The following is a 19,413-nucleotide window of genomic DNA, read 5'->3' as shown; positions in this document are numbered from 1 at the left end:
GGTTCTCGTTTGGGCTGTCACTGGACTTCTAAAACTCTCCAGTGGGGGCCTCTCCCTGCCTTTGTTCTCTGAAGACTTGGGGTGTGGGAGCTATGTGCTTGTGTCCCCAAAACAAGACACAAGCTGAGTTAGTAATGTTTTATTCTGTGAGTGGGTGGACTCGGGGGCCTTGTCACTTTTCATTCAGCCCGTCTCATCCTGCTGGTCCAAGGTGAGCCCCTCCGGAACACTGACCCTCCAAGCCTTTCTTTTGGCCCAGGGCTAGCATCTGGATAGCAAACCCTGGCCCCTGCTGTGCCCCCACGGGCTGGGGTGAAGAAAGGAAAGATCCCCCCCTGCACCCAGTCCAGGTCCAGGGTGCCAGGCCGTTCATTGTGGCTGAGGGTCTTCTCTGTGGTCACTGCATTCTCCTTCACCAGGCACAGCCGCGGGGGCGTCAAGGGGTGACTGGTGAGAGATGGGGGAAGGGGTCCTGTCAGTCTCCTGTGGGCAGGATGCTTCCTCATACACAGGGATGCTTAACCTGATGGAGGTCTTGCCCCTCCACACTGTGATCATGCATAAGGAGGAACCCCACCCTTCACAGTGGAGCCAGGTTGTCTGGTTTTGAAGTCGCCTCTGCCCTATCTGACCAGGAAGAGGGGCTTGGTCTCCGTACCTCCTTACCCACAGCTCCAGTAGAGGGGCAGGCAGCTGATTGCATGAGTTTAATTAAGGACTAAGAAGAGCTTGCCACTTGCCTTTGAAAAAGAATAAGCTTTTCCACTTGGAGGCAAACTGAGCGTTCTACTTCCAGCTCGGCCCTCCCTCCCTGCCGCTGGGCTGCTGGCAAACTCTGGCTTGCAGGGAACCCGCACCCCCTTCCTCTCCCTGCCTAATGCTAAAGGATCCCTTATTCCTTGGGGACAGCGACAGGAGTCCGCTGACGAAGGTCTGAGCTAGTTCTGACCACTCTAGCCTGGCCCTAGGTCACTTCCCCTCTGGAGGCCTCAGGCCATCACCCGATGACCTGTAAAGTGGAGGTGTGGCTCTCAGGTATTTGGCAGGTTGAACATCAGACCGCAGCCACATGCATGAATCCAAACCCAGATTCCCCAATCCTGGCTGCTTCCCCAAGGGAGCAGGAATGGAGGCCTCCTCTCCGAGGCACACTCGGTACCATCTTGGGACCCAGCGTGTAGCTGGGAGGCTTTGTTTCTCAGGGCCAGGGGCCGCACTTACCGGGGAGTCCGGCTGCCCGGAGCTCAGGTGGGCATGCAGCAGGGCAGCTACCTCCTCCTGCTCGGCCTCCAGGGCAATGGCCAGGGCACTGGTGCCCTCCTGAGGAACGACCCGGGTAGTCAGGTCCCTGATCCAATGCACCGGTAGTCTGCCAGCCCCCCGCCAGCCCCATGGTGGCTCACGTTGTCCAGGAGGGCCGGGTCGCAGCCCGGCTGGGCCAACAGCAAGCGGACGGTGTCCAGGCGCCCGTACTCACTGGCGCACATTAGTGCTGTGGCCCCGTCTGCATCCTGTGCGTTCACGTCTGCCCCACAGGCCAGCAGGGCCGCCACCATGTCCTGGCGGCCATGGCTGATAGCCAGCATAAGGGCTGTCTGTCCTGTCTGGGGGGTGGGGAAGAAGGGGACAGGCCTGGGGAGGGTTCTGGAGAAAAGGAGGTCAGAGACAAACCCCAAGTGGAAGTGACCCTCAGACCGGGAGCCAGGAAAGGCATGTCCACGTACCTGGCTGGCCTTGGCGTTAACATTGCCCATGTGAAAGAGCCTCTGAACCACAGCCGTGTCCTCTTCTCGCCCCACAGAGGTGAGCGCGGCCAGCATGAGGGCTGAGTAGCCTGCCCGATTCTGGCGGTCAACCTCGCAGACCCCTGGGAGAGGAGAGAGTCCATCAACCAAGAAGCTGACGCCCTCAGCCCAGCTTGGTTTACTCTCCTCCCCTCAGGCCTGCCATCATGACTGGGTCCTGAATTTACTGTTCCCTTGGCCCCTGAGGCTCCCTCCCTCCCCTTCAGGGTTCTGCTCAAATCTCTGCTCGTTTCAGACTGGTTCTGGGATTTGGTTTGGTTTCCTGTTATATCCCCCCAGTACCTAAAACACCTGGCACTTAGTAGGTGCTCAATAAACTTGATGTTCCTATTTTCACGGCTACCGCCCACCAACTCACCATCATTGCCCCCTTAGAGAACTATGTCGACTGGCCCACCCTGGTGTCTGAATCCACTTGTTTGCATGCAGCAGATGAGAAATTTGGCACAGTCACCCATTTAAGAGCCTCCCGTATCTCCCCATTGCTTCTGGAATACAGGCCATCATCCACTATGGCTTCTGAGGCTATTCCGTAACTTCTGTTCCTTGTGGAATCCTTTTCTCCAAGCCTGTGTTAGACTGGCTTCTGTCCCCCCTCCCCCGCCCCCCGAAAAGATAGGAACTCCTACCTACCCTGTACCTGTGAATATGACCTTAGAAATAGGGTCTTTGAGAATGTGATCAAGTTAAGATGGGTCCTTATGGTAGACCCTAATCCAGTATGACTGGTGTCCTTAGAAGAGAGAGACAAGCAGAAGACCATGTGATGACAAAGGAAGAGAAGAGATCATCACCCACAGGCTGCTAAAGATTGCAGGCAAGCAGCAGCAGCTAGGGGAAAAGGCCTGGGACAGATTTCTTGCTTTGAGCTCCTAAGATGGAACCAGGCCTGCCAACCTTGATTTTGGACTTCTGGCCTCCTGAACTACAAAAAAATGAATTTCCGTGTTTTTAAGCCAGCCACATTGAGCTGCTCTGTTGCAGCAGCCCAGGGAAAGAACACTGCTGCCTACCCTTCAGAGCTGAACACAAACGCTGGCTCTATTTCCTCTGGGATCACCCCATTCCCTTCCGGCCTCTCCTTCCCAGCACCTCTCTGGGGCGTGGTTACTAGAGTGGCTGTTTGATGTGGTTGTCTCCCACCTTTCAGAAGGTTCTATGAGGCCAGGACAGCTCGGGAAGAGGTGCACAGTGAGGGGTAAGAGGGGGTTCCCTAGTTATGGGGCGTACTGTGTAGGTGTTCACTGCTTCCACAAGCTTCTGTGACCCCAGTGGAGTGTGTGGGTGGGGAGGGGCTCATAGAAATAACCAGAGTGGGGTCTCTGGAGGCACCAGGGCACCCTCCCAATTTCCTCTACCCTCTCTATTCCCCTCCCACCTGAGGCCTTCCTAAGCTAAAGGATCCTAGTTCCTTCCTCCCCTAGTTATGTCTTATTGTGTTTTTTATCTAATTATGTCGTTTTTACTTGATATCTTGAGTCTATCTCCACTCACCCTCTCTCCACAGCACACACACTCACACCCATACATTCACAGGAGCTTGCTCATTGATTCAACCAACACCCGAGGGTCTACGGCGTGCCATGATGGAGAGGTAGGGTGAGGTGAAGGAGGGCCACGAGAGTTTGAAAGGGGACATAAAGGAGTAAATGACAGAAGATGAACAAGGAGACTGGGCGAGGGCAGTGAAATGAGGGAGCAATGGCCAATGGTCCTATGAGGGCCAAGGTTGTTAGGGCCAGCCACTGGGGCAACCAAAATGTTGGCGGGTGAGAGCTGAGAAGAGGGGTGCTGGGAGTGAGATTATGGAGGGGGTGTAGTCTTCAGTGACATCAAGATTTCCGGGTGACCTTAGAAGTATAAGGCTGACGTAGGGCAGAGGTCAAGGTGAAGGGAGAAGCGGGGTCAAGGAACCAAGAAGCCTGGAGGCAAGAGGAATATTCCATAAGGATGCTGAAACTGGTGTGGATTAGCCTGCAAAGGAGAGCTGGCCTGGGACGAAAATGCGAGAAATGTGACCTCCTAGGAGGGAGAAGCCAGAAGGGGTGGAGAGAGTAGCAGACTGACCAATAAGAGGCTGCAAGGTAGGGTTGAGGGAGAAACAGGGAAAGTTCTAAGTGGAGAGAAGTAGCAAAGATACACAGCCCTGTCCAGGCCCTGCATTCCAGGGAGGTGAGACAGCCCCTACACGGGGAGGACACTGAGGACAGGGTCCTAGGGGAGGGAAGACCCAGGTTGACATGGGAGCAAGCAGACGGGGGCAGAGAGAATGTCAGGTGTGAAAGGTAGAAGGTATAGGGCAAGGTCTGGGGCATTGGGAGCTGGGGGCGGGGGGGGGGGGGGGCGGTGATACAAGGAATAAAGAGGGTCTATGAAGCCTTGGGCTTCTTGTGACTGAGCTGTGCTTTCCTTGCCAGCTGCTGAAGCCCCCGTCCCCAGCCCCCTTTTAGGCAGGAGATGCCAGGGAATACTCTCAAATCATGTATCGTCCCCCCTCCTGAGCTCCAGCTCCCTGTGTAGCTCAGAGCAACTGTGCCCTTCCCCAGGTCACCAAGATCTTCAGGGATGGGACAGATCTGTGTTTGGGTGGGGTGGGAGAGGGGACACTGGGACCTGCCTTAGCCTGCATTGAGAGTGAGAAGCCTCCAAAGGCAGGACCCAGCAGACACTGGGCCTGAAGGATGATGCCCAGGAGGGCTCTTGGTGGCCAGTTTGTGTACTGCCCACTGTCCCCTCCGCTCTGAGTCCCATGGGGATAGCAGCTGTATGTGGGTGGCTCGCCCCCCACCCCAGCACTGTACTGGTACCTAGTAGGCTCTCAATACAGGTCTTGTGGGCTCAGCAACAACCCAGAAGTGTATATCTCAGCTCCAGAGGGGGAAAGTTGGGGCAGGTAAGGAGCAAGCACGAGCAGGTGATAAAAATGTGTGAACCGGAGCCAGTGCGAGACGTGGGGGTGGAGGAGGGCATAGTGGCCGGGCCTGGGTGGGTGCTCAGAGCCCTGACCTGAAGGCCTCCCCAAGTCTGGGGAGGCAGGTGGCTGGACAAAGGAGAGGGCCAGGGCTGGAGATTCAGGAACAGAAGGCATGGGGACCACTGACTGGCTGCCTGTGCACCTGGCACTACGGTACCCATGTCATCACAACTACCCGGGAAGGGCCCTGTGGCCTCCCGGTTTCCCTGATGGGGAGGCCGAGGCTGGTGAGACTAAGTGATTCCTCTAGATTTAGGTCTAATTCCAGAGCCCGTATCCTGGCACCCCACAGAGTGAAAGGCCACCCGTGCACAGCTCAGAGGATGTAGAGGTCTAAAGGCCCTTGGCAATCCGCCCAGGACACGGGGATCCTGTGCCCCAGGAGGAAGGCGCTGACCGGTGTCCAGCAGCAAGTTCGAGATGGCCAGGTTCCCATGGGACACGCTGTAGTGCAGGGCTGTGTTCCCGTTGCCATCCGCCAGGTTCACCACGTGGGCCAGCAGCTCCGGTCCCAGGCGCGCCACGGCGCCCAGCACCCCAGCCACGGGCTCCGCCTGAGAGCGCCGCTGGCTCGACACCCGAAACCACTCCTGGGCCACTAGGCGCGCCGCGCCCTGCCGGGACAGGAGGAAAGGCGTCAGAGACGGTCCAGGTCTTGTGGAGGTGGGGCGGGAATCCGGCCGGGCAGGAAGGGTCGCTGCTTGTCTGAGGGTGTCGGTGGCGCCACACCCCTTTGGAAGAGGGACTACGAGCCAGTGTGGGTCCCAGGCTCAAGGGGGCAGGGATCCTCCCCTCTGGGAAAAGAGCCTGTGGGAGAACCTAGAGTGGAGGAAGGCGGTGAGCGCCTGCCTTTGGGGGGTATGGGAGTGGGGTCAGAGCTTGGGGCGGGCCCTTAGAGGAAACGGAACACTTCAGCGCTGTCCCGGGACGGACATGCCTTTGAGGAGCCTGGGATGGGGAGCAGGGGGGATCTCGGCGCGAAGGGGTGGAACCTGGGGTCCCCCAACTTCAGGAAACCCCACGCGCTCCCTAAGAGGGCGTCAGGGGAGGCCCCGATGGGGCCCACGACTCCCATCCATGAAGGGCTCTCGTGGGCACTCACGCCGTCGCGGGCGATTCCGCGCGGCCGGCTCAGCTGCCGGTGCAGCGCTGCGCACGCCTCCCTCAAACGCGGGCTCAGCTCGCACCTGTCAAGTAGAGAGAAGCGCTGGAGGGGTCTGGGTCGGGGGGTGGAGAGGCGCGGGGCACAGGAAAGGAAGCAGCCGTCCCCACTGCCCCCACTCCACGTGCCTAACGCCGCTCACCTCCCCTGCGCACCCGGCTGAGGTTCTGCCTCCGGCTCGGGCTCGGGGTCCGGGACTTCCCTGCCGCTGTCGTCCCCGGAGCCGGAGGAACTGCTCTTTGGAGGATCGGCAGCACCGTCCTCGCTGTCGCTGTCGTCGTCCTCGCTGGAAGAGCTCTCATACCTGGGGGCAGGGCGGGAGGCATCCGCTGAGCCTCCCCGGTGGGCTCATTCTGGGGTCCTGCGAGGTGGGAGTGGCTGTCCCCATTTTACATGTGAGGAAACGGAGGCCTTCCAAGACCACACTGCGAGTGAGGGGGCAGAGCCAGGATTCGAACCCCGGCCTACGTCCCTGCAGATGTGGCCATGGGGAGGGGAAAAGTGCTCACTCTCCGTTGAGGACCCCAACAAACTGCAGGCTCTTGGGTCCGGGGCTGGGTTGGGCGCCAGGTGTAGCATCTCTCCTCTTCATGATGGATTTGAGGGTGCCTGGCGGGGCCAGATGAGGGCACTGAGTCCCAGCCCAGAAGCCGTCAAGCCAGGGCTTAGCTAGGGGCTGGGACTCACCCGCGGGGGCCGCGACTCTGTCCCCATCCGCAGGTCCTGACGGGTTCTCCTGGGTCAGGGGAGGAGCCTCCGCGGGGATCTCGGTCTGTGTGGCCTTCGCGGCACAACCCCACGGGGTCTGGGTGGCTGCATCGCGCGGCTGGGGCCGGGCTGCCGCTGCCGCCTCTTCCTCCTCGGCAGCCTCGCGGGCCTCCTCCAGCTCGCGCAGCCGGGAGCGCAGGAGCTCGCTCACCCCGCGCTGGTGCTCCAGGCTGGCGCGCAGCAGCTCCAGCTCGCGCTCGGCGGCGGCGGGCAACCCCAGCAGCGCCTCGGTCACCCACGCGTCTGCCTCGAGGGTCTCGGGGGCCGCCTCCACGCCGGCCTCCCGGGTCTCCGGCACTGCCTGGGCCCTAGCGTCCTGGGTCTCCGGCACGGCCTGGGCGCCAGCCTCCCGCGTCTGCGGCGCCCCGTCGGGCGTCCCGGCCACCGCATCGGGGACCTCGAGCGTGCCCTCACTGCGCCTGGAAGCCGGCCCGTCGGGGCCATCGGCCCAGGGGCTAGCCTTGGCGCGAACACCGCGCTCGGAGGTGGCCAGGCGTTCGGTGAGCCGCCGCAGCTGAGCTAGCTTGTCGGGGCGCGCCTCTGCCTCCCCGTCCGGCTCCGGCTGCCCGCGCCCAGCCAGCAGCCGAGCCTTCTCGGCGCGCAGCGCGCGCACCTGCTCCTGCAGCTCCGGCAGCGCGCGCGCCTGTTCCTCGAGCTCGCGCAGGCGCCGCAGAGCCGCGGCCATCTGCTCGCGCACCAGCTGCAGTTGCGCGGGACCGGGAGACGCGAGGGCGGGGTTGGAGGCGGGGCTGCTGCGGCCGGACCCACGCGGGCTGCGCGGGACGGCGCGGGCGGGGCTGGGCGCGCGCTCGTGCGCCTGCGCGAGCTCCAGCCGCCGGCTCGTTTCCAGAAGCGTGTGCTCGACGCGCGGGTTCCGCACGGGCACGCGCGGCGACAGCGGCTGCAGCGGGAGCCCCGAGGGTGCGCCCGGGGAGAGCGCGCCCGATGCTCCCCCATCGTCACTAGCGAGGGACTCGCTGGACGTCCAGGCGCCTGGGCTGCGCGCGCCTGCGAGGCCAGCCCGGGGTCCTCTGGGGCGGCGCGCAGGCAGCGGGCCCGGGGCGCGGCGGGTGGCGGAGCCGCGCTCCAGCTCCTCCACGTACTTGAGGAAGTCCAGGTCGAGGTGGAAGCCATAGGGTGTCTCCACTGAGTAGGGCGAGCTCGGGCTGCGGGCGCCCGCGGTGGGGCCGGGGCCCAGGCGAGGGCCGCCCAGGTCTGCGGGCACGACGGGGTGTGGGGGGCGTCAGGCTGGGGGGAGGGGGACGACCCGGGACAGACTGGACAGATGCATCCCCCACCGCCCGCGACAGTCCACGGCTCCGCCTGCACCAGACCCTGCACACCTGCCACTGCGGACGCGCGTGCCCGAGGATCAAATGCCTATCTGCACCAAATAGTCATGCGATCCCACCCTTAGTGAGCACCTACTATGTGACAAGCATTATTCTAGGCGCTGAGGACACATCAGTGAACAAGACGGACAAACATCCCTGCTTTCTTGTAGTAAATAAACATCATTCCAATGGTGCTTGCATAGGGCAATAATAATAATAACAACAACAAGGTGAAATGGAGAATAACTGTGGGAGGCGTGACTTTGGCTCCAGTTATCAGGACAGGTTTCCTGCGGAAGGGACTTAAAAGTTGAGCCCTGAAATACGAGGAAGCAGCTGGGGACAGAAGGTTCCTAAAAGAAAACAGCCCAAGCAAAGGCCCTGGGATACAGCGAGCAGGGTGGGGTAACAGCAAGGCTGGGGTGAGGGTGTCCGGCACAGAGTTAAAAAAGGGAGAAGGAAAGGAGTAGGAGAGGTGGGTTGGGGCCCAATCGTGGGGGGCTTCCTGGGCCACCATGAGGAATTGGGATTATATGAGACATGCGATAGGGCACGCCACAGGCAGGTTTTAAGCAGGGCCATGACATTATCCAGTGGACGGTTAGCAAGGGCTCTCTGGCTACATACGGAGAGAACCACAGGGCTGTGTCTACATAGGGGCGTCAACTATCAGTCTGTCCACACACATGTATCCCACTTTGCACACTCACCAGGCAGGTTCTGATTCAGGGCAAACTTGGCCATGTTTTCTGGAGTAGCTGTCAGACACACCCTGAAAAATGTCCCCAGAAGGGGTGAGGATGGGGCCAGCCCCATCCCTCCGGCTGTACTTCTGGAGTCAGCCTCGATGCTAAGTTAGAGTAAATAGACCCAAGAGCTCCTCCCTCCCCCCGCCCCCGCCACCCTCCCCAACACATATGTCCTGTCCTCTCTGCTCCCTCAAGAAGCCTTGAAACTTTGGGATGAATGAATGCGGGGATCCCCAGGTGCAGTCCTCAGCTGGCTGGACAGGAGGAGGCAAGCAGGGCATCAAAAGGAGAAGAGAGTGATGAGAAGACAAGAGGAGCTGGGAATGGGGGCAGGGGAGGGTCAGTCATTCCGACCTGCTGAGTTTCGTCAGTCCCCCAGGCAAAATTGGAAATGATGCTCAAAAGGATGTGGTGTGAACCTTCAGAAGGGGAAGGCGAGAGTTGGAAGCCCTTCATGGGCTCATTAAAAATTCATCTGGTCAGATTCTGTGTATGGAAAAAAAAAAAAAAAAACAACAGGACTGTTTGAATTCTTTCTTCCTTAGAGGAATGCAAACAAGATATAATTGCGCATCTGAGTGTTTACCAAGTTGCTTGTGAGACTCTTGTAGGAATGATGGAGAGCTGAGGTCTAGCTGCACCAAGGATGCAAATCAATGGGTATCTATCTCCCTAGGATGTCTCTAGGAGTGTCACAGGATTCTGCCCTTGGCTTGGGGGAGCTTGTAATGGAACCACAAGCACCCAGGTTGTCAGAGCTGTGGCTAGACATGGGGCTGGGGGGACTCTTCAGATAACATGATGGAGGCTTTAAAAAACTGAGGGAGGGGAGCCTGGGTGGCTCAGCCAGTTAAGCATCCGACTTTGGCTCAGGTCATGATCTCTCATGTTCGTGAATTCGGGCCCCGCGTAGGGCTCTGTGCTGATGGCTCAGAGCCTGGAGCCTGCTTTGGATTCTGTGTCTCCCCTTTCTCTCTGCCCCTTACCTGCTTGCACTCAGACTGTCTTTCTCTCTCTCTCTCTCTCTCAAAAATAAATAAACATAAAAAAAATTTTTAAAGAACTTGAGGGAGATTGGGGCACACCTAATGTGATAATTAACAAGGACAACCAGAAAGCACAAGGTTGGAAAGGAGGGGCTTATGAAGAGCCCACATGAAAAAACTTCGAGGGAGGGAAAGCAGCTTGGACTGAGTCTCTACTGTATACCTTGCCTGATTAAATGTAACCCTCATGCAGTCCTGCAAGGTAGGTGTCATCATTCACATTTTCCAGATGGGGAAACTAAGGCACAGGGCAACTAGATCAACCGCCTATGGGAAATGACCCTAGACTGTGCTCCGCCCATCTCCTGGGGACCCCTTGCCGGTCCAGCCTCCACCACCAGATGCCTGCCTGGCATCTGTCCTCTCCCTGACACAGTGCGCAATGTGCCAACCCCCTGGGAACATTTCCTATCACCCCTTCCAGCCTCTTGCATTCCTGACGCCCATCAGCCATGGACTAGCCCCTGCTCCACTGCCAAGGGGACCCTGCCACTTCCTACCTCTGTCCAGCCTGGGTCCCTGAAACCTCCCTCACCCCACCCTAAGGCAGGTGGGGGGGGGGGCCCTTCTGGTCCCAAAGCAGCTGCTTCCTGTCCCCTCACACTGGTTGAGAGGGGCGGGCCAGCGGGGGCAGCCGGTGATCACAGAGGACAGCCAGCGCCTCTCACAACTTGTTTTCAGGAAACTGTCAGGGAAGAGTTGTGTGGTGGAAAAAAACCTAGGCCAGAGCTCAGGAGTCCGGGCCTGCCTCGCACCGCTGGCAGTGTGACTCAGTGGGGTCAGCCTCCTCCTCCAGTGACCTGCTCACACCCAACTATGAGGCCCTGAGAACTCAAAAAACAGCTGTGGGCCATCCCTAAGACGCAAATCAGCTGGAGTCGCCAGGCCCAGAAGCTGGGCTGAGAAAGCAGTGCTCCAGGAACGGTGAATAATAATAATAATAATAATAATAATAATAATAATAATAATACTTTTGCCATTCATGCTGGGCAGCTCTATTATATGCAATTCATGGGTATTAACTTAAAAAAAAAAAAAGTCCTAGCTAAACCTTCAGAGGTAGGTTTTCTTATCACTACCCTTTCCCCTGTTGTCCGTGTGGAGACGCTGAGACACAGGGATATGAAGTGACCCATCCAAGGGCACACACGAGGCAGGATTTTAACCCAGGCAATTTTGCCAGTGTTTCTGCATTGGCCACCCACTTGATGGCCTTCTAGAGACAGCCCTCCCCTCCAGGGCAGGCGCAGAGAGCCCGAGGGGGGGGGTCATCCCTCCCAGCCTGCATCCCTGCCTATACCTGCGCCTTTCCCTGATGGGGAAGCAGGCCCACACTTGGGCGGCCCCAGGAGCCGCAGCCTGAGCAGAGTGGGGGCGCGGCGGCCCTGCCCTCTTCTCCGCTCCCTGCCCGAGTTGTCAGCTAGATCGGATCCTCTGCCTGAGACCCCCTCATTAGGCCGTCAGAGCCGACGCCACACGCCCCCACTCCCGCCCCAAGGACTATTTCGGGACTCCGGGTTGTGATCAGGGAACCTGAGAGGTGGGGACTCGGCGGGCAGTGTGGATCCCGGTCCTGGAGAGAGGACGTCTTCCCCGCTTGAGGCCGCGAATGGTGGCACCCCCTAATGTTGGGGCGGGACGCTCAGAGCCCCGAGGAGGGGTTGGAGGCTGATGATGGTGGGAGGGGGAGGTACTCGGGTACATCGCGCCCCCCCCCCCCCCAACACACACACATATACACACCCCACGACGGCCTCGTAGAGACAGAGCGGTTTCCTACAGGAAACCCCGCCGGGCGGTTCCATCCGCTACCCATTGTCTGCCGACCCGGGGGCCGTCCGTTCCTCCCCCCAACACCGTTTCCGTATCACCCCCCGCCCCCCGCACACACACACACCCAGGTCCACCGTGAAGGGCTGAACCCGTGTCCCCAAGCTCTCCAGGAGCGACGCTGGGAAAGTCCCGGAGTCTGTTGGGGCGCTAGGTGGCGAACAAGCCCCCCACTGGGCTCCCGAAGGGCGGGAGGAGGGCGATCTCACGAAGCCAGAGCCCCCAGCTCTGCTCGCTGCCCACCTGGGGCTCCGGGTGTCGGGTGGGGTCCCAGCCAGAGGACACGCAGCCCGCCCCATCGCGGGGCGCTGAGCCCGCAGAGGGGCAGGAAGCGCAGTACCCCTTCCCGGTACGTCCCCTAGTGCCCCCCAGAACCCCCGCCGGTGGCCCCGAAAATTTGGTGCTTTACCTGAAGCAGCAGCCCCCGCCGCGCCCGCACCCGAACCCGCCCCCTCGGAGCTCGGGGACGGGTTATCAAGGCCTGGTCCCTAACTGATGGCCGCTCTAGCCAACCAGCGCCCGAGGCTCTCCGAGCTGTCCAATGGTGAGGCGGGGTGGGCGGTGCTGGTCCGGCCCGAGTGGGGGCGGGGCTGGGGGGCGGGGCCTAAGTGACTGTCCCTGGGCCTGGGAGGCGGGGAGGAGTAGGTAGGGGGCGGGAAGGAGGGGACAACCAAGTCCCGCCCAGGGCAGGGCTAAGGAGTTTGGATTTGATCCACAGGGCACTAGGGAGCCATGGGAAGACAACGGGAGACTAACACAATGGGATTTGTGTGTTTGGAAGATCCTTTGGGCGGAAGCTAGAAGGACTGATGCTCATGTCCCAGTGTCTTGGAGAGGTACCAAGACCCTGGATCTTTCCTCCCACAGGGTCTTTGCACAAGCTGTTCCATCTTCCTGCACTGTTCTTCCCTAAACACGTTCACATAGGCACCTTCTATGTTGGAGGCTCGACCCGTGTGTTCCCACGCCCTAAAGCCCTAATGGGGTCCCTCTCCAGTCTCTGTCTTTCCCATTGTTCTGTTTTATTAAACTTGGTAGCTACTTTCACTATCTGAAACAAGAAGAATTTATTTGTTTACTTATTTGTCATCTGTCTTCCCCACTAAAGTGGCAGCATCATAAAACAGGGGACTGATTGATTTTGGTCACTGCTTCATCCAGTATTCCTGGCATATAGTAGATGCTTAATAAATGTTTATTGAAAGATTTTTTTTTAATTTTTTTAACGTTTATTTATTTTTAAGAAAGAGCGCGCAAGCAGGGAAGGGGCAGAGAGAGAGGGAGACAGGATCTGAAGCAGGCTCCAGGCTCTGAGCTGTCAGCGCAGGGCCCCACGTGGGGCTCGAACTCACAGAGTGTGAGATCGTGACCTGAGCTGAAGCCGAAAGCTTAACCAACTGAGCCACCCAGGCCCCCCCTGTTGAATTATTTCTTTAAGTATTTTTTTAATGTTTATTTTTGAGAGACAGAGAGCGGGGGAGGGCAGGGAGAGAGGGAGACACAGAATCTGAAGCAGGCTCCAGGCTCTGAGCTGTCAGCACAGCTGACAGGGGCTCGACCCTGCAAACCTCAGAATCATGACCTGAGCCGAAATCCGACATTTCATTGACTGAGCTACCGAGTTGCCTCTAAAGTTTTGGGTTTTTGGTTTTTTTTTTTAGTTTTTTTTAAGTAGGGGCACCTGGGTGTCTCAGTTGGTTAAACATCGGACTTTGGCTCAGGTCATGATCTCATGCTTCGTGAGTTCAAGCTCCGCTTTGGGGAGCCCTGCTTTCTCTTTCTCTCTCTCTCTCCCTTTCTCTCCCTCTCTGCCCCTCATGGGATTCTTTCTGTCCCTTGCTCACTTGTACCCTCTCTCTCTCTCTCAATAAATAAAAAAAAATAAAATAAAATATTTTAAAGGAGGCTCCATGCCCAATGTGGGGCTTGAACTCACCCTGAAATCAAGAGTTGCATGCTCTACCAACTGAGCCAACTGGATGCCCCTGTTGAATGATTTTAAATTACATTTAATTCTTTAACCCATTTCCCGATTAATTTAGCATTATTGAGCACCTAATATATACCAGGCACTGTGCAGGTCCCTGAGGGGGGTCACGATTCCTGCCATCCTGGGCCACAAAGCTGACAGGCAGAGATAGACTTTCAAGGCAAGGTGTATGGTAAAGGGGTGACAGGATGGGACAGAAAGAAAAGGGAGGGACAAACCCCTGAACTCCAGGGTCCAGGGAGGCAGCCAGCAGCCATGACACTTAGCGAAATGTGCTCCAATGGGAGAAACTGTACATGCAAAGGAGTAGAAAGCTCCAGACACGGGGAACTTTGTTGAGGTCAGCTTATTGGTGGGAGGGGAGCTGGAGGCACAGGCAGAAAGGTACATCTGAAGCATGTGCCTGGAGCAGCTCAGACTTTATCTGATACAACGATACCCCTCCAGAGGCAGCTTCTTCGATTTCTAGATGCATTTGTCTTTTTTTGTCCCAGTGCCACTCTGCTTTAACTATTGTAGCTTTAGAATATGGTTCAAAATCTGGGGTGCCTGGGTGGCTCAGTCGGTTAAGCATCCAACTCTTGATTCCAGCTCAGGTCATGATCCCTGGGTCATGGGATCGAGCCTGGAGTTGGGTTCTGTGCTGAGTGTGGAGCCTAGTTGAGATTCTCTCTCTCTCTCTCTCTCTCTCTCTCTCTCTCTCTCTCTCTCTCTCCCTCTGCCCCTCTTCTTGCTCATGGGCTCTTTCTAAGGAAGAAAGAAAGAAAAAGAAAGAAAGAAAGAAAGAAAGAAAGAAAGAAAGAAAGAAAGAAAGGAAGAAAGAAAAGAAAGAAAGAAAATGGTTCAATATCTGATACTCCTCTTTTTACAAAATTCCTGGGCTGTTTCCATTGTCTTTGTCTTTTTTTTTTTTCTAGCCTTTTGTTGGTTTGTGTGTGTGTTTTGTAGATGACTGTGGAGTTTCCTCGTGAAACCCAAACTGGAAATTTACAAGTACTTTTATTGTAAAATAAAATACAAACGGGGGCACCCGGGGGGCTCCATCGGTGAAGCGGCCGACTCTTGGTTTCGGCTCAGGTCATGGTCTCACGGTTTGGGAGTTCAAGCCCCGAGTCGGGCTCCACAGCTGGCAGTGTGGAGCCTGCTTGGCCTTCTCTCTCTCTTCTCTCTCTCCGCCCCTCACCCTCTTGTGCTATCTCCGTCTCTCTCAAATAAATCAATAAACTTAAATAAAAATACTTTTGCTAAAAAAAAAAAAAAAAAAAAAAATACACACACAGAGCCAGATCCAAGAAACCACATAAACCAAGTACATAGTTTACGGAGTTACTGAAGAGGAGATTCCCAACCAGGGCTGGTTTTTCTCTTCGGGGACACCCAACAATATCTGGGAGACATTTTTTAATTGTCTTGATGGCATGGGGGAGAGCTGTTTTTGCCATCTAGTGGGCGGAGGCCAAGGATGTTGTTAAAGGCACCCCCCCCCCCACCACACACACACACACACACACACACACACACACACACACACAGCCAAGAATCATCCGGCCTGTCAAAGTGCTGAGTTTAGAAACCCAGCTCGAAGGTGACCCTCATGATAACCCCCGCCCAGGTCAACACGTAGCACGTCGCCAGCACCCCCAGAAGCCCCTCCCTGCACCAGGGCCCAGGCGCAGGGACGCCTCAGCTCCACAAAGTAACCACCGTTGTGACTTTTGCAGTAATCGCTGCTTTGTGTTTCTGAATCGTCTGTCGCCCAAGGAGGAGTCTGCAGACACCGAAGTTTAGTCTTGCCCGTTCAAAAAGGAAACCATCTGTCTTTTAAGTCTCTTCTGATTCACAGTGTCCCCCTCCATTCCTTTCCTTCCCTTACAAGGAATCAATTACCCAACTCAGGCTGTTTGTCCCAGAGCATTTCCCACAGTCGGGGGCGGGGGGTGGGGGGTGGGTTGCGGATCCCACACTTGGGTTCCTCTGTCCTCCCCATTCCCTGCGGATTGGCAGTTGGTTCTAGAACTGGGGTCAGACTCAGGCTTGTCCGGCACAGCTAGGGGGGATGCTGGGACCTTCTGTCGGAACACTTAGACTCTGATTGTGTCTCCCGCATGGGGCTGGCAGCAGGATAGAGGTGTCCTCCTGCTGTTTCTTCCTCATTTGTTAGCTAGAACTCTGCCCTTGCCAGATGCTGCTTATTACGTCCTATTTAGCTCCCAGTGGCGCATTCATCATAAGAAAGGCAAGACAGAGGCGCCTGGGTGGCTCATCTGGTTGAGCCTCTGACTCTTGATTTCCGCTCAGGTCATGATTCCAGGGTTGTGGGCTCAAGCTCTGTCATGGAGCCTGCTTGGGATTCTCTCTCTCTCTCTCTCTCTCTCTCTCTCTCTCTCTGCTCCTCCCCCACTCACTCGTGCACTGTCTCTCAAAAATAAAATAAATCTTTAAATTTAAAAAATTTTTATTTTTGAGAGAGAGAGAGATACCACTCTTCAAAATAATGTATTGATTCCCCATCGTCTTCTGAAGGTGATGAATTAGGCTTTTTAAAAAAGTCAGTATGGGGGCACCTGGGTGGCTCAGTCGGTAGAGAGCCCGACTTCGGCTCAGGTCATGATCTCACAGTTCGTGGGTTCGAGCCCCACATGGGGCTCTGTGCTGATGGCTCGGAGCCTGGAGCCTGCTCCGGATTCTGTGTCTCCCTCTCTCTGCCTCTCCCCTACTTGTGCTCTCTTTTTCTCTCTCAAAATTAAATAAACATTAAATAAATAAATACATACATACATAGTCAGTATGGGGCACCTGCCTGGCTCAGTCGGTAAACCATGCAACTCTTGATCTCAGGGTTGTAAGTTCAAGCCCCATGTTGGGTGTAGAGATTACTTAAAAAATAAAATATTGGGGCACCTGGGTGGCTCAGTCAGTTGAACATCCAACTTCAGCTCGGGTCATGATCTCGCAGTTCATGAGTTCAAGCCCCGCGTCAAGCTCTGCGCTGACGGCTCGGAGCCTGGAGCCTGCTTTGGATTCTGTGTCTCCCTCTCTCTCTGTCCCTCCCCCACTTATTCTGTTCCTCTCTCTCTCTCTCTCTCAAAAATAAACATTAAACAAGAATTCAATAAAAAATAATAAAATAAATTTTAAAAATAATAAAATCTTTAGGGGCGCCTGGGTGGCTCAGTCGAGTCAGTTAACCGTCCGACTTCAGCTCAGGTCATGCTCTCACGGTTCGTGGGTCCAAGCCCCAAGTTGGGCTCCACGCTGACAGCTCGGAGCCTGGAGTCTGCTTTGGATTCTGTGTCTCCCTCTGTCTCCGCCCCTACCCCGCTTGTGCTCTGTCTCTCTCTCTCAAAGATAAATAAACATTAAAAAAATTTTTTTAAACACAGCATGCTTCAACTGATGGGCCCACCTGGCCAGTGGGAGCCTTTGCAGGTTGTGAGCTGTTTGGATGTCTCTCCTGGTCTTTGAGTGTTCTTGCTCTCTTGTATGACCAGATGTTCCAGGTTCATCTTGGACTTCTATCCCCAACCTGCATCAGATAGAAACTCCAAGAAACTCTAATTTCTTTGGGTGGGAAGTTATATTAGTTTGGGTGCTAAGAATGTTCGTTACTGGGTTGGTCATGGTGTGCAGACTTTTTAGTGAACAGAGCTGGCTAGAATACATATTATATCATACACATTAGATGCATACAATATAACATAACACATGAGATACGCAATAATCACTATATGATACAATATCAGGAGACACAATCAACAGAGTGGAAAGACAACCCACAAAATGGGAGAAAATATTTGCAAGTCATACCCCTGCTAAAAGATCAAGATCCAGAGTATATGAAGAATTCGTACAACTCAACAACAAAAAGATGAACAACCCACAATTCAAAAACAGGCAAAGGACTTGAATATCTCTCCAAAGGAGACACAGTAGTCACCCTGCCCACATCCACAGTTTCACTTTCCGTGGCTTTGGGGAGGGGCTCTTTTGGAGCAGGAGCAGGAGGAGGAGTTTCACCTATCTATTAATTTAATTTTTGAAAAGTAATCTCTACGCCCAACGTGGGGCTCAAACGCACGACCCCAAGATCGAGAGTCGCACACTCCACTGACTGAGCCAGCCAGATGCCCCAATGCTTTACCTAGTTTTAATTTTTTTTAATGTTTATTTATTTTTGAGAGAGACAGAGAGAGTAGGCAGGGAGGGGCAGAGAGAGGGAGACACAATCCAAAGCAGGCTCCAGGGTCCAAGCTGTCAGCACAGAGCCTGATGTGGGGCTTGAACTCACCGAGTGTGGGATCATGACCTGAGCCAAAGTCGGACGCCCAACCGACTGAGCCACCCAGGTGCCCCACTTTACCTAGTTTTAATTACCTGTGGTCAATGGTGGTTAGGAAGCAGATGGTCAGAAGGCCTAGAGGAGCCTAACTCTACATCACAATGCCTACCCATCATTCACCTCACTTCATCTCGTGACTTAGGTAATTTATCAGCTCCCATCGTCACAAGAAGGAGGGTGAGTACAGCACAATGAGCTATTTTCAGAGAGAGAGAGAGAGAGAGCACATTCACATGACTTTTATGACAGTATATCATTGTAATTGTTCTATTTTATTATTAATTATTGCTGTTAATCTCTTATTGTGTCTAATTTATAAATCGAACTTTGTCATAGCTATAGATGCCCAGGAAAAAACATAGTATATATAGGGTTCCACGCTATCCGCGGTTTCTGGTGTCCATGGAGGGGGTCTTGGAATGTCTGCCCGGTGGATAAGGGGAGAATTCTGTGTACAATACAATGCTGTATGAGCACGTGAAAAAATGCTCACCATCACTCGTCTTTAGGAAAATGCAAATCGAAACAGCAATGAGATAGCACCTCCCACTCACTAGGACGGCTATTACCGAGATAAACGTTGGCAAGGATGGAGAAATTGGAAGCCTCATCCATTGCTGGTGGGAACGTAACTGTGGAAAACGATTTGGTAGTTCCTCAAAAAGTTAAACATAGGGGCGCCTGGGTGGCTCAGTCGGTTAAGCGTCCGACTTCAGCTCAGGTCATGATCTCACGGTCCGTGAGTTCGAGCCCCGCGTCGGGCTCTGGGCTGATGATGGCCCAGAGCCTGGAGCCTGGTTCCGATTCTGTGTCTCCCTCTCTCTCTGACCCTCCCCCGTTCATGCTCTGCCTCTCTCTGTCTCAAAAATAAATAAACGTTAAAAAAAAAAGTTAAACATAATCTTTAAAAGGTTATGTTTTTTTTCCCCAGGTTTCTAACATCATTCACGGTGGAAAATGTGACCCTTCTCTGTCCCATCCTGTCCAGATGAGGCTTGAGCCAGAGAAGAGAGAGGGGCTCCTGGCCATGCCAGAACTCACGGGAACTCATCGGAAGCCACTTTCAGCCCCTCTGCCAGATCAAGGGCTCCTGAAACTCCAGAGCCGCCATCGCCCCAGTCTGGAATGTTCAGCTGCTCCAGAGAGGCTGTACCTACCCACCCCCCACCCCCAAACAGTCACTCCCAACCCTGAGGGCAGACTGGCCCCAACTGGGAATCTCAAACACCAGGATCTCCTTCCACCCACTCCCCAGCCTCAACCTCCAGGCACCTCTCCGGGCTCCAAATCCAGCTGGTCCACATCCTATTTGTTTCACTGCCGGAATAGTTCTGGAATCCATGTCTGGCTTATCCAAGACCCCATCACCCCAGTCTTCCCTGCTGCCCTCCTGCCCCAGCCCCAGGTTTGAACAAC

General features: G+C 55.5%; 1 protein-coding gene across 1 annotated transcript; it reads right to left on the bottom strand.

The window, feature by feature from the left end:
* Positions 1-124: 124 nt before the first annotated feature.
* On the bottom strand, positions 125-12,132 carry KANK3 (KN motif and ankyrin repeat domains 3). The gene is made up of 12 exons (XM_060630059.3): positions 12,078-12,132; positions 9,147-9,278; positions 8,754-8,815; positions 6,629-7,924; positions 6,451-6,550; positions 6,084-6,245; positions 5,882-5,966; positions 5,177-5,393; positions 1,725-1,867; positions 1,404-1,604; positions 1,222-1,320; positions 125-447 (listed from the first exon to the last, which is right to left on the bottom strand). Exons 3-12 carry the CDS (start codon positions 8,785-8,787, stop codon positions 370-372), a joined length of 2,415 nt encoding a protein of 804 aa, XP_060486042.3. The 5' UTR covers positions 8,788-8,815; positions 9,147-9,278; positions 12,078-12,132; the 3' UTR covers positions 125-369.
* Positions 12,133-19,413: the final 7,281 nt, after the last annotated feature.

The sequence above is a fragment of the Panthera onca genome, chromosome A2 (genome assembly GCF_046562875.1).
Source record: "Panthera onca isolate mPanOnc1 chromosome A2, mPanOnc1 haplotype 2, whole genome shotgun sequence".
Taxonomy (NCBI): Eukaryota; Metazoa; Chordata; class Mammalia; order Carnivora; family Felidae; genus Panthera; species Panthera onca.
The sequence above is the reverse complement of the archived record's forward strand: the minus strand, read 5'-3'. Positions and strand labels throughout refer to the sequence as shown.

Coding starts and splice junctions, on each gene's coding strand:
- KANK3 (XM_060630059.3), bottom strand. CDS start 8,787: ATGGCCAAGTTTGCCCTGAATCAGAACCTGCCTG. Junction 7,925..8,753: donor CCTGAATCAGAACCTGCCTG/GTGAGTGTGCAA, acceptor TCGTGCCCGCAG/ACCTGGGCGGCCCTCGCCTG. Junction 6,551..6,628: donor CAGAGTCGCGGCCCCCGCGG/GTGAGTCCCAGC, acceptor TGGCCCCGCCAG/GCACCCTCAAATCCATCATG.